This window comes from Tenrec ecaudatus, chromosome 4, assembly GCF_050624435.1.
Source record: "Tenrec ecaudatus isolate mTenEca1 chromosome 4, mTenEca1.hap1, whole genome shotgun sequence".
NCBI lineage: Eukaryota > Metazoa > Chordata > Mammalia > Afrosoricida > Tenrecidae > Tenrec > Tenrec ecaudatus.
Window position 1 is genome coordinate 14608637 of NC_134533.1, and position 14255 is coordinate 14622891.

Consider the following 14255-nt stretch of genomic DNA (forward strand, 5'->3'; position numbering starts at 1 on the left):
TTTCATTAATAACAGACTCATGCCTGAACCGAATGCTTATGCTTAGCCACTCTTTTCTTAATTTGATCTTATTCCAAAGACTCGAATATCTGCAAAGTCTAGCAGGAAAAACATGATATTAAGATATTGTGGGGACTAATGAAATAATGATGCCCATTCACTTATTTTGGTCTCTAAATCCAATGATAATATATATCCAAAGAAAAATTTCAGTCAAAAAATAGCGATTGTAGAGTTGTATGAGCCCCTAATAAAATGATTAAAAATAGTGATTATATATGGAAGTCACAGAATAATTCATCATCAATAGTTTAAGGTTACGCAATTAACTAGCTTAATGAGTAAAAAATTAAAGTGTTTCTTCTTTTATTAGAGCAAAATCCATTTCCTTCTCTGGTCTTTTCTTCAGCAGATGGCAGCAAGCAGGTCCCTGGAACGGAATGGAAACAACTCTTCTGTGACCGTGTTTGTTCTCCTGGGTCTCTCAGACGACAAAGAGCTGCAGCTCATTCTCTTTCCACTCTTCCTAGGGATCTACCTTGCGACTGTTACCTGGAACCTGGGCCTCATCTCCCTGATCAGGATGGATGCCCACCTGCACACCCCCATGTACTTTTTCCTCAGTTCTCTGTCATTTCTTGATATCTGCTATTCTTCTTCCATCAATCCAAGGACACTTTCAGACTTTTTAAAAGATGAAAAGACAATTTCCTTTACTGCCTGTGCAATTCAATATTTTGTTGTGGCTTGGATGGGTGTGGCAGAGTGCTGCCTCTTAGCAGCCATGGCCTATGACCGATACGTAGCCATTGGGCACCCTCTACAGTACTCAACCATCATGGCTCCTGGCCTCTGTATGAAAATGATCACTGGGGCCTATACGACTGGTTTACTTAGTAGCTTAGCTCAAACAACCTCTTGCTTTAGTCTCTACTACTGTGGGCCAAATACCATTCAACATTTCTTCTGTGACTTTCCGCAGATTATTCCCTTGTCTTGCTCCAATCCCTTCATCAGCCAAATAGTTCTTCTTTTGGCAGCTATATTTTTTGTGCTTGGTTCTTTCCTTGTTATCCTCCTGTCCTATGGTTTTATTGCAGCTTCCATCTTGAAAATATCCTCAGGCAAAGGCAGTGCCAAGGCTTTCAATACCTGTGCCTCCCACCTGGCAGCTGTGTTACTCTTCTTTGGCACAGCCCTCTCTGTATACATGCGACCCAGCTCTGACCACTCAATGAAGCAGGACAAAGTGCTGTCGGTGTTCTATGTCATCCTTATTCCCATGCTGAATCCTTTAATCTATAGTCTGAGGAACAAGGACATCAAAGAGGCCCTCAAGCGAGTAATAAAAAGAGCACTACATTAACCTCATTAAGAATTCTATTTGGGCAGGCATTGTCTTGCAAAAGGGGATAGAGATCAGGATGTGCAGTTAACATTTCCCCCATAATAAGGAGAGTTAGGCAGTAAGAATAAGTGAAAACCTGATTGCCTTGATTTTTGGTCCTATCACACTTAGGTCCTACTAACAAGGGGTTTGTCCGAGACACTGACGGAATGTTGAATACAGTTTTAAAAGTCAGGTCCCCAAACTAGAGCATGGTAGAGAAAACAGAAACCACCATCCTAACATGTGAGTGTACTTTGAAAAATGTTGACAGGTACAGAAATGACAAGAACCCACGTCATTACACAGGCTAAACTTTCCTATAGTTTTATTGATTTCTTTGTAATTTTAAAGTTTAATTTATATTCTAATAAAATAAAAAAATTTGTTAAGTTAAATATGTGAAAGAAAATATTGAAATGCTTAATCACTCCTGTCCCAGAGAAAGAAAGAGAGTGAGGGTTTGTGAGTGTGTCTTGGGTTTAATTTCAAGGAACTTTATTCTATTCACTGTACTTCTCAAGCCTATGGAAGACATTGAGTTGTGAAAAATAATCGATAATCATAAAGGGTAAGGAAAAGTGACAACCTTTGGGGGTCAAGGGCTGGGGAGTTTTCGGAAACAAGTGAAAGGTCAGCCAATCCGGAGCAGAGTTGCGTCTGATACATAATTCATGGTAGTGCACAAGATACATACACAACTCCAGAAAGGATGGCTGTCAAGGTGTGTCCAGGGAGTGAGGGCTCAAGTTCTGGATATCCAGCCCTGGTATGATGCCAAAGACTGACCTTTGATTGGGATTGGGAGAGCCATCGAACTCAGAGATACCATGGAGATTCAGAATCCAACGGGTGAATTTTAAAAACAGATCTTTCTTTTAGACTGGTTTTTTTGGAACAAGTTTTATGCATAGTACACTAGCATTTATAGAGCATTCTACTTTTCATATAATTGTATTTCAAAGCTTAGATATTTTTTCTATTCCTGTTTGAAGTTGGCAGATAAAAAAATCATCACCCTTTTTTCACATTTTAAAATCCCTTTATTGCTTGTTCATAAATCCCTCTTTAATTATTTAAATTTGTTCAATTATTTAAATCACTTATCAATTTTGTCATTTGTGTGGTCTTCTTTTACTGTTTAAAAAATCATTTTATTGGGGGCTCATACAACTCTTATCACAATCCATACATACATCCATTGTGTCAAGCACATTTGTGAATTTGTTACCATCATCATTCTCAAAACATTTTCTTTCTATTTGAGCTCTTGATATCAGTTCCTCATTTCCCCCCTCCCTCCACGCCCCCCTTCCTCATTAACCCTTGATAATTCATAAATTATTATTTTGTCATATCTCTCTGATATCTTCCTTCACCCACTTTTCTGTTGTCCATTTCCCAGGGAGAAGGTTATAAGTAGATCCTTGTAATTGGTTCCCCATTTCTACCCCACCTTCTCTCCACCCTCCTGGTATTGCCACTCTCACCGCTGGTCCTGAAAGGATCATCTGTCCTGGATTCCCTGTGTTTCCTGTTCCTGTCTGTACCAGTGTACATCCTCTAGTCTAGCTAGATTTGTAAGGTAGAGTTGGAATCATGATAGTTGGGGGAGGAAGCATTTAAGAACTAGAGGAAAGCTGTATGTTTCATCTTTGATACCCTATACCCTGAGTGGCTCGTCTCCTCCCCACAACCCTTCTGTAAGATGGGGGTACAGTTGTCTACAGATGGGTTTTGGGTCTCCACTCTGCACTCACTCTCATTAACAATGATATGATAGTTTTGTTCTTTTTTGCCTGATACCTGATCCTTTGACACCTCATGGTCACATAGGCTGGTGTGTTTCTTCCATGTGGTCTTTGTTGCTTCTGAGGTAGATGACTGTTTGTTTACCTGCAAGCATTTAAGGACCCCGATGCTATATCTTTTGATAGCCGGGCACCATCAGCTTTCTTCACCACGTTTGCTTATGCACACATTTGTCTTCATGGAATGCCAATTTAATAGAACAAATTGTTCTTGCCTTGAGGTAGTACTTGAGTGGAGCTCCAATGTCCATCTGCTGCCTTAATACTAAACCTATAAATATATGCATGTAGATCTATTTCTCAACCATCCTATCTAAATACATTTACATATATACATGCATGTATTTAGACCTACCGTATATACTCGTGTATAAGCCAAGTTTTTCAGCACAAAAAATGTGCTGAAAAAACTGGGGTTCAGCTTATACACGGGTCACTGGTATCCCAGCGAGGTGTAATATCTCATTCCCCTCCCCCCCCAGTTAACGGGACGAGCATACGTTATCTCGTTATCTCGCAGGTGATTGCCATTTCTCCTCTGTTCATACAAAGCCCCACTGACACTGTAGGGCTTTGAATGTTTGTTTACTCACATCTAACCAATCAGAGTCATCCTATGATGTGGACGGCTCCACTTTGCAGAAGCACCCGTAGTGATTCTCTTATGCAGGCAGCTGCACTGGTAAGGATGTGTCCATGGCTGTGCTCTGTCTCTCCCCTCTGGTCTCTGTGTTAATTCACATCCTGCATCCTCTGCCCGCTCGGACTCCCCACCTCCTCCTGGCTAACATATCATGGGGGTGGGGGAAAATTACCATGAAAGTTCTTTTTTAAAGTCTTGTTTTTTTTATTCTATTAGAAATGGATACTCTTGAACCAAAACAAAAATGCCAGTCATATGAGGCTGGTTTCAAAATGAAGGTTATGTCAAGAGCACAAGAGAGCAATAAGAATATTGCAAGTAGGGAATTCTGGGTTGATGAAAAGCAAGTGAGGGAGTGGTGGAAAATGCAGACTGACTTGGAACAGATTCCAACAGCTAAAAAAGCTTGTCATGGTTTAACGTCTTTTTATGGGGCTCAAGAGAGTGAATTGCATACATGAGTTGTGGAGTGTCATCAAAATGGCTACTGCATAACATGCATGGGAATCCGCATACATGCTCTACAAATGGCTAAGAATGACAAATATAAAGCACCAGGCATTGAAAAATTTGCTGCGTCAGCAGGATGGTGTACCCACTTCATGAATAGGTTTGGCCTACTATGTTTGAGACAAAGAACGAAGATTTCCCAGAAATTGCCACAAGACCTTGAAGAAAAAATTATGTCATTCCAGTTATTTTTTATAAAGCAAAGAAGGATTTATAACTATGACCTGGAAGATATTGGGAATATGGATAAAACTGCAATGACTTTTGATCTTGCAAGCAACAGAACTGTGGCAAGTTTAGGAGACAAAAACATTTTTCTCAAAACTACAGGAAATGGAAAAAAAAAACCCACTTTACAGTTGTTCTATATGTTTGGCTAGTGGAACTAAGCTGCGTCCTGTCATTATTTTTAAAAGAAAGACCTTGCTCAAAAAGATCAATTTCCCACCAAGAATGACTATGCGTGCACATGTTAAAGGCTGGATGGATGAAGACAGAACAAAAAAATGGCTGGAAGAAATTTGGAACCTACGACCAGGAGCAGCCATAAAGAAAAAGCCATTGTTACTTGTTTGGGATATGTTCAGAGCCCACCTATCAGATGACATACAAAAATTGGCAAAATTTAGTAAAATTACTTTAGCCGTTATTCCAGGTAGGCTTACATCTGTACTGCAGCCTCTGGATGTATCTTTGAATAAGCTTTTTAAAAACCATGTGTGAAGGATGTGGCATGAATGGATGTCATCTGGTCAAGCCTGACTAACAAAAGGAGGAAATCTCATGATGCCTGACATAGAGTTAATATCAAAGTGTGTTTGAAATGTGTTCAAAGTGTGTTCAAAAAGACATTCCAGAAGTCATGGTGGGACGTGCCTTCCAGAAATGTAGTATTAGTAATGCTATGGATGGCAGTGAAGACTGTGCTTTGTATGAAAATGACAGCAGTGATTTTGATGAGCTCAGTGAGGACAGCATCTATGATGACCTCACACCAGCTGAAGCTCTGCATTGGGATAGGAATGGTGATGAGGAATCCAGTTTTGAAGGATTTTAACTCTTTACATTTTAGCTTGGTTGCTGATTGAGCTCAGGGAATAGTACTCTCAAGGTATCATTGTTGATACCTTATTGTTTTTATTGAATCTATTTTCCACTTACTGTGCTGGTTTACTAATGTTAAATGACTTGTCCTTTTATTCATGTTTTTTTAAATTAAAAATAGATATTTAAATACATTACCCCACTGATGTCTCAATTTTTAGTAATTTTATTTTCATTTGTTTTGATTATTCAAACTCACTAATAGCTTCTGCATTTTCCACCCTAGGCTTACACTCGAGCCAATCAGTTTTTCTGGTTTCCCAGGTAATAATTAGGTGCCTCGGCTTATATTCTGGTCAGCTTATATTCGAGTATATACAGTATATAAATATCCTTTGCCTCTTAGTTCTTTCCTCCATTTCCCTTTAATTTCCTCTTGTCCCACTATCATGCTCAGCCTTCATTTGGTTTTTAGGAAATCATCTCAGTTATATTGCCCTTACCAGGCCTTTCACACCCTCCATGCCACTAATTTTGGATCACTTGTTGCTCCCTTTTCCCTGGTTTGGTCAACACCACCTCCTTTCCCCCACCTCCCCCTCTCTCATGTCTCCCCGGAACCATCGGTCCTGTTGTGTTCTCTTCCAGACTGTTCATCCAGCCTATTTTATGTAGATAGATCTGCAGAGATTATAATATGCACCAAAAAAAACCAACAAACAAGGCATAGAAAGACAGAGCGACAAAGGAGAATACAACGACAACAAAAAAGAAAACGTATGATCCAGAGTAGAATAAATTAATTTAAAAAATTAAAAAAAATTTAAAACGAAAAAAAAAAAATCCAACAAAACCCCGTGAATAGATCAAGGTCTGATTTTTGACCTCCAGGCATGATGTCCAGTCAAGTCCGATGGGGTGCAATGCTCTGGCCCCAAAGTCTATCCTTTGCACTCCCTCTGGAGCTTCCTGCTGTGCTGCAGCCGTTGTTCAGCCGAATGGCTTTATTGTTTTATCTTGGTGTTGCGGGGTCAGACCGGGCCAGTGTTGTCCCCTGTAGGGCCATGGGACAGCGAGGGACATCATAGTGGGATCAGTATTATGGTCCATTCTGTGCATTGGCTGTTCAGAGCGGGGATATCGTAATCCAGGCCTGGTGGGCCAGGATGTGCTCCACTCTCTCTTCCTCCCATTCATTTGCTCCTGTGTGCTCTGAGCACACATGTCCCTCTCCCCTAGATGCAGCTTCAATGCCATCCTCTAAATTCTTCTGTGGGGAGGGGAAGTTGTCCACATAGCTGGTATTGGGGTTGAGCCCTCAGGCCACTCCACTGGCTCTCCTCTTCATGCTGCCATGTTGCATTCACATCCCAGAAAACTGGATTTAAGTCTGGTCCCTCTTTCCCTGTGGAGACATAAACAATACCCTCCCCTTTGGTGGGTCACTGTCCTATTCCCCCACCACATATTTTGGTTTATTTCCCCTTTCCTCCCCCCCCCCTTTTTAGTTGGCTATCATATGTACCCCTGGTTTGGTCTGGTCTCTGCCATACTACCTGGACCTCATACCTGGAGTGTTTGTATACAGTAGCTTCTTCCCTGTGCCCCTTTTGCATTTTTCTTTTCTTTTTTTAAAAAAAATACTTGTCTCAGCAGATTCATGCTGTACTTGTCCTTTGGTGCTTGGCTTACTTCGCTTAGCATAATTCCCTCCAGTTCTTCCCATGTGGTGATGTGCTTCATGCGTTCATCACTGCTTTTTAGTGATGCATAGTACTCCATTGTATGTATGTACCACCGGTTTTTAATCTATTGATCTATTGATGTAAATTTGCGTTGTTTCCAACTCCTTGCAATTGTGACCTGTGCCACAATGAACATTGGAGTACAGATGTTAGTACGTGGTTTGTTTCTTGCCTCTTCTGGGTATATGACCATTAGGGGGATTGCTGGATCGTATGGTAGCTCAATATTCATCTGTTTGAGAAATCGTCGAATAGATTTCCGTAGTGGCTCTACATACCTGCAGGTCCACCAGCAGTGGATGAGAGTTCCTATCTTACCACAGCGCCTTCAACACTTGCTGCTTTCTGATTTTTTGAATCAGGCTATTTATGAGAGTGTTAGGTGGTATCTCATAGATGTTTTAATTTGCATTTCTCTTATGGCTATGATAGGGAAGTTTATTTCATATGTTTAAAATTGGCCATTTGGATTTCAGTCTCTGTGAAACTTCTGTTCAGGTCCTTTGCCCACCTCCTCAGTGGGCAGTTCATTTTTCTCTTATTGTAAGCTTGCAAAGTATTGTAGGTTTTAGTAAAGAGGCCTTTGTCTGATGTGTCATTTCTAAAGAAGTTTTCCCAGTCAGTGAGCTCTCTTATTACTCTCTTGGTGAATTCTTTTGATGTACATAGGTGACTTATCTTCAGTATATCCCACTTGTCTACTTGTGACTTCTCTGTATTTGCATCTGTCCTATTTCCGATAGCCGATGTATTCCCTGTGCCAAGGTTTACAGGTTTGTCCCAATTCCCTCATTAATGGCCCTAATTGTTTGGGGTTTTATCTCAAGTTATGTGATCCACCTTGAGTTTATTCTTGTGCATGGAGTGAGGTAAGAATCTTGCTTCATTTTTGTTCAGCGACCTATCTATTTTTTCCAGTACCATTTATCGCAGAGGGCATCTGCTTCCCATTTGATAGTTTTTGGGCCCTTATCAAAGACCAGTTGCCTGTATGCTGATGTTTTTATTTCTGGGTCTTCAGCTCTTTTCAATTGGTTTGAATATCTGTCATTATACCAGTACCACACTGTTTTGACTACTGTGGCTATGTCATCCGTACTAAAGTCAGGTATAGCAAGCTCTCCCACTATGTCCTTCTTCTTGAGGAGTTCTCTGATAATTCTATGCTTCTTCCCCCTCCATATGAATTTGGTAATCAATTTTTCCAATTCTTTGAAGAAGGCTTGTGGAATTCATATCAGGATAGCATTGAACATAAATAGTGCCTTGGGCAGAACTAACGTCTTTACTCTGTGGAGTTTACCAATCCACGAGCATAGGATGATTTTCCCATTTGTTGAGGTCACTCTTGATTTCTTGTAGTAGTGGTATTTTATAAGTTTCCTCTTATAAATGTTTCATTTTTATCTAGTTATATCCCTAGATATTTCAATCTGTACTTGGCTATTGTAAAGGTTACTATCTTGTTAATTGACTCTTATGTGATCTTGTCTGATGTGTCGAGCAGTCTGATAGACTTCTGTTTGTTGATCTTGTATCCTGCCACTCTGCCATATTTCTCTTTTGCTTCCAACCCTCAGCTTGTGGAGTTAAGGGGATTTTCAATGTATAGAATCATATCGTCTGTGAATAATGAGGGGATGTCCAATTGTCTACAGATGTGCTTTGGGTATCCATTCCATGCCCTGCTGCCCCCCACCTCCAATTAAATTTGGTATGATTTTGTTCTGGGTCTTAGATGCCTGATACCTGACCCATCGACATCTCATGATCACACTGGCTGGTGTGCTTCTTCCATGTGGGCTTTGTTGCTTCTCAGCTAGATGGGAGCATGTTTATCTTCAAGCCTTTAAGACCCCTCATGTTATATCATTAAAAAAAGTTTTATGAGTATTATCCAATTTCATTCCTACTCTGAAAGGTTCTTAGACATTCTGGTAGCCTATCGGGTAAGACACTGGACTGTTAACATGAATGTCGTTAGTTCAAACCCACCAGCTACTTCTTGGGAGAAAGAAGAGGCATTCAGCTTCAATAACCCTGTTGAGCAGTTCTCTATTCTATAGGGTTACTATGAGTTAGAAACAATGCTAGGGTAATTGCTTATTCTTTTATATGAAAGTGTGATTGGTCTCAACCCTGAGTTCAAAGGTAAAGAGCAAATACCATTCATTTGTCATGGCAACTAATGATTCCTGGTAGTGTAATGATGCTAAACCAATGGTCAGCTATTTGAACTCAGCAACTACTCTGTGGGTTGAGAGACAAGACTATTTTAGTAATGATTAGAAACTTCAGAAATACTATACACGGTCACTATGAGTTTTGTGGCAGTTACATAATGTCCTGTCAACTTGAGAAGGGGTAGAGCCTAGCCTGCCCATTAGTTCGCAGCTTGATGACTTCATGTGGAGGCACTTCAGAAATAAATAGCTCACGGAAGGTCAGACACATTCTTTCCATTTCGTATTACTGTTAACAGCCACATGGAATTACGCTGATGGAGCCAGAGCCCTGGAGCTGGAGGAACCACGTGGAGACCCACGCCAGCCCTGAGATGCTTCCACCGCCACTGGATCCACAAGACTTTACACCAACTAGCCTGTGATTTTCCTGCCTTGAGCATCATTTCACGTGCTGCATGAGTCTGAGAGGAATTTATAGACTGGTATTAAATCTATAGGCTAATATTGAACTTATGGACTTGATCTGCACTGGCTGGGATGTTTTCTTAATATACAATTACTCTTTTATGTAAAGCTCTTTCTTAAACACATATGAGTATCCGTAGATTTATTTCTCTAGTCAACCCAGACTAACAGAGTTATAATAGACTCAAAGATAATGGATGGAGACATTTCAGATGTCAGGACGTAAATGAGGGATATTATCAACGAAGGCCAAAAACATGTAAAGAAATAATTTTTATGATTACTTTGGAGCGAAAACCTCCCTTTCATTTGGTCTTGGTCTTACAAATCTGGCGAGACCAGAACATGTACACTGATACAGATCAGAACTCACAAAAATGGGAATCCAGGAAAGATAGACTCCTAAAGACCAATAATGAGAGTAGTGATAGCAAACGAGTAAGGGAGAGGTGGGGAGTAAGGGCTAACGCACGATGATTGATATATAAGATCCGCCCAGGAGGATGGTCAACAGAAAAGTGGGTGAAGGAAGACAGCAGTTGGTACAAGACATTAAAAAAACCCCAAACAATAATTTTATAAATAATCAAGGTTTCATGCGGTAGAGAGGTTCAGGGAAGGAGAGAAAAAAAAACAGGAGCTGATACCAAGGGGTGAAGCAGAAAGAAAATGTTTTGAAAATGATGAGGGCACCATATGCACTAATGTGGTTGACACCATGGATATATGTATTGATTATGATAAGGGTAGTAAAGCCCCTAATAAAATCACACACACACACACACACACACACACACACACACACATATATAAAAGAGTAGAAAGTTGAGACTCCTTTTTCTGTTTTGTAATTCCTGTGTGTTTGCTGCTTCCTGGTGCCTTTCTCAGTGTACTCTGAGTAGAGTGCCTGCGTTGTGTGAAAAAACAAACGGTTTCATATATAACATAGTAGGGAATGATCTTCAGATTAACCCATGATCCTTCCTTGAAAAAAGTTTCAGTTTTAATGGGGGTTTTCTTAATATAAAAATGTCTCAAAGGATTAGCCTTCCTAAGGGAGCTCTTGGAGTCTAAGCAAGAACACAATTAACAAGGCTTGTTTCCTCTCTATTACCCAAGAGGGCAGGCATGTAGCAACTATATGGTCTTAGTGGCCCTCATTTATTGCTCACCGTGCTCTCAAATCCTTCCTTAAATAGAAGGGAAGGTTCATGAGCACTTACGACCTTCATGATTTCAGAGCGGGGTCAGTTCTGAATGCGTAGGCTTCATGGTCATCTTAGAGAACTGATGGAATAGGACGTTCTCAGAAGCTGTAAGCTGACACTTTCCTTCACCATCGCTGCGTGCCTGGGGACATCACGAAATAAAAAGAGTTGGAATCCTTTCTGGAGCTCTTAGGTGAGTCATGCAGGGACTATTCTCTATGGAATGTCACAGACAGGATACAGGCACATGTCACAGATTTCTCAATAACTCAGTATCAGTGTTGTCTTGTATCTAAACTTCATAAGGGGTCTAGGTGATGCATTTGGCCTGAAATGCAAACATACCGAAAAAGGATCATATAAAATATAGCCTGTATCAATACATAATAGCACAAAGCCAGGAATGGGGAACCTGTGGCCTTTTCCCCTTAGGGTTTCAGACAAAATCAAATACATAGATCTGGAAGAATAGTTGTTGATTAGTTTTGAGGGGGCTCCATGCCTGCTTTGTTCCATTTAAAAAGTCAACCTTCAGCAGCCCACAGGTCATTCTATTGGGATGGGGGCCATGATCTCTTCAGTGAGAAGGTGCAACAGATTAACATATCTCATTCTAGAGGAAGAAAGAGACAACTAGTTAAGAATAAGGGTAATAAATGGTTTTTGGACAGAAATCAGTCCTCATGGTTCCTAGGAAATACAGTTTGCTTATTGTTCTAGATATTGAATTCCATCAAACAAATGACCTCCATTAATATAAGATATACGAAGGTAAAAGATAACACAAGAAATACTGCTGATGAAATGTCTTAAAGAATAGGAGCATGTCAAAGGGATCACTGTTTTATTTTTCCATATCCTTTTAAATTTACTCACTCACTCACTCACTCACTCACTCACTCACTCACTCACTCTCTCGCACACTATCATTCAGTCAATGCTGACTTACAGCTACCCTATACGACAATGTCGAACTGTCCCTGTTGGTTTCTGGGAGAAGACAGCTCTTATATTTTCTCCAAGGAGTGGCTGGTGGTTTCAAACCTGCTGACTTGTGCTGAGCAGCCCTATGCCTAGCCACTACACCATCAAGACCCCTCTTTTAAATTGTCAAGAAAGGTAAAATTTCAGGGAGATATGTAGATGGAAACTATAGCATGCCAAAATGGTGTGAAAAATGTGAGGTAATCGATTCAAGACAAACTATATCACCAGACAAACTCGACCCAATCCTATGCAGAAAGTTAAAGAGTCTGATGGAAGCAGGTTTTGAGTAGAAAGAAAAGCTTCAGGAGGGGGAGAGAAAAAGAGGATATGAGAAGATAACTCAGATTAGCAATGATGACACTGGTTTAACGTGATTCTCGGCAGGGGGTCGATTCCCTGTGGTGGTTTAATGTTCGACATTTGTGAACACAGACTTTGCAGTAGCTACCATCTAAAGACTGAGAGGTCTCTGCCCCTCAGTAATATGCATGATGCAAACATTGTAATACCTTACATTTCTTCATTCTGAAAGATTAAAATTTCCATCAACTTGTCTCATTTCCTTTGCAATCCATAAGTATTGCTGTTTTTCTATATAATGTACTGAAAGGCTATTTACCATAAGAGATATTATTATTGACAGATTTCACCAGTATGTCGCATTTGTCTGTATATTTGTACAAGAATGCCTCTGAAATAAGCTCTGTCATTTTGGAACCTTTTTTTGTGTGAAGGTCTTACAAAGAATATGCGAGTCTCCTTGGATCTGTTACTTCCTTTTTCCATGTAGCTGGTGATTACCTACAAGATTTGGGTTCTCTCTTTAACTCATGGCACACATCACCTCTTTTCTTGAGTTCTACTTTATGAACACATTTATTACCTCTCTTCCTGGGCTGTATACCTTTTACCCCCAACCTACGAGGCATAGCACTTTGAACTTGAGGCTTTAAAAACAAGTCTAATGAAGCAATTGATACATTTTTGAGAGACAGTGAAACATAATTGTGAAATGTGTGACTCTAGAGCTAGGTTACCTAGACTTCCATCCCAGCTCTCTTTGTGAGTTGTGTGACCCATACTTGATTACCACACATGTACTCAGTCCCCTCACATGTGAAAGTGAAGTAAGAATCCATACCATGCTGACTTGTTGGGCAAAATAAAGTTAAAGAATCATGAAAAAATTTGAGTAACACCTATAACTGAATAAGCCTTCATAGTTTGCTATCTAGCACCATACCTTGATTTGAAAGCAGATTCAATCCCACTTAAATTTAAAAAATCTAAGCGAGTCAAAGAAGGTTGATGTTTTAGAAAAAGGGTTCCTGATTAAAATGAGGCTATCAAGACATTCATAGAAATATTGTATGCCTGTAAACTGATTTATATGTTCTGGGAAATCACTGACAAGGCTGGAGAAGCTCTAAAACACTTCACTCCCACCTAAGGGGAAAGGAAAGAAAATCTTCAAAGTGCAGAAAAGACAAGAAAGTGTTATTCTAATACTAGTATCGAGATACTAGAGTTGAACCAGCCATTTTCCAGTGTGGATGTATTTGTTAATCGTTGGTGGCCTAAAGACTAGATTTAAAGAACATATGTGTGGGAGGTAGGAGAAAGAAGTGTGTGTGGTTCATTAGAGAAAATAACACATCCCACACAAAACAAGGACTTACAATGGGTGACACTCAGAAATTTGCCAGAAAAAGAGCTACTTTACAGCACAAGTCAAAGGCATGCACACCTCCCTCAGTCTTACATTGGGAAGAGCAATAAAAAGAAGAAATATTCCTTTGAGACTTCTTAGCCCCAAGCTCATAGACTTGTAGATATGAAATCTAAACCTTATCTCTGGTGTGGCCCCTAAGCATCTCAAGGGAAAAAATGTGTTGAAAGCGATTCTGGGTCAATATAAAGGTGCTAAAATGTCAATATAAAGGTGCTATTTTAACATCTTGCATTATGTTAGGAGTTGAAGAGAAAGGGTTATTGAAGAAACTCCAGCTAAGGAGCATAAACGTGAAAGAACAGTGGACTCATTTCAGAAACACAGTTGAGCTTTTATACCCTAAGTTAAGCTTGAATAAAGAACGTTTCAGAAACCGATCTTTCTTATTTTCTCATCTTGTGTTAGAAGACCACTGTGTGAAGCATTCTCTATGAGGGCATTGCTTGAACATGCACATTACTTCTCTTTTGGTCTCCTGCTTACTCCGAATGGTTTGAAGTAATCCTTCATCAAGAGCCCTCAACCTTTCCCAAATAA

The 14255-nt window shown here is 40.0% G+C and overlaps 1 protein-coding gene across 1 annotated transcript; it reads left to right on the forward strand.

Annotated features, from left to right (window-relative positions):
* Window positions 1–412: 412 nt before the first annotated feature.
* Window positions 413–1366, forward strand: LOC142446286 (olfactory receptor 5A1-like). The gene has a single exon (XM_075548052.1). It carries the CDS (start codon window positions 413–415, stop codon window positions 1364–1366), a length of 954 nt encoding a protein of 317 aa, XP_075404167.1.
* The last annotated feature ends 12889 nt before the right edge of the window (window positions 1367–14255 follow it).

Coding starts and splice junctions, on each gene's coding strand:
- LOC142446286 (XM_075548052.1), top strand. CDS start 413: ATGGCAGCAAGCAGGTCCCTGGAACGGAATGGAAACAACTCTTCTGTG.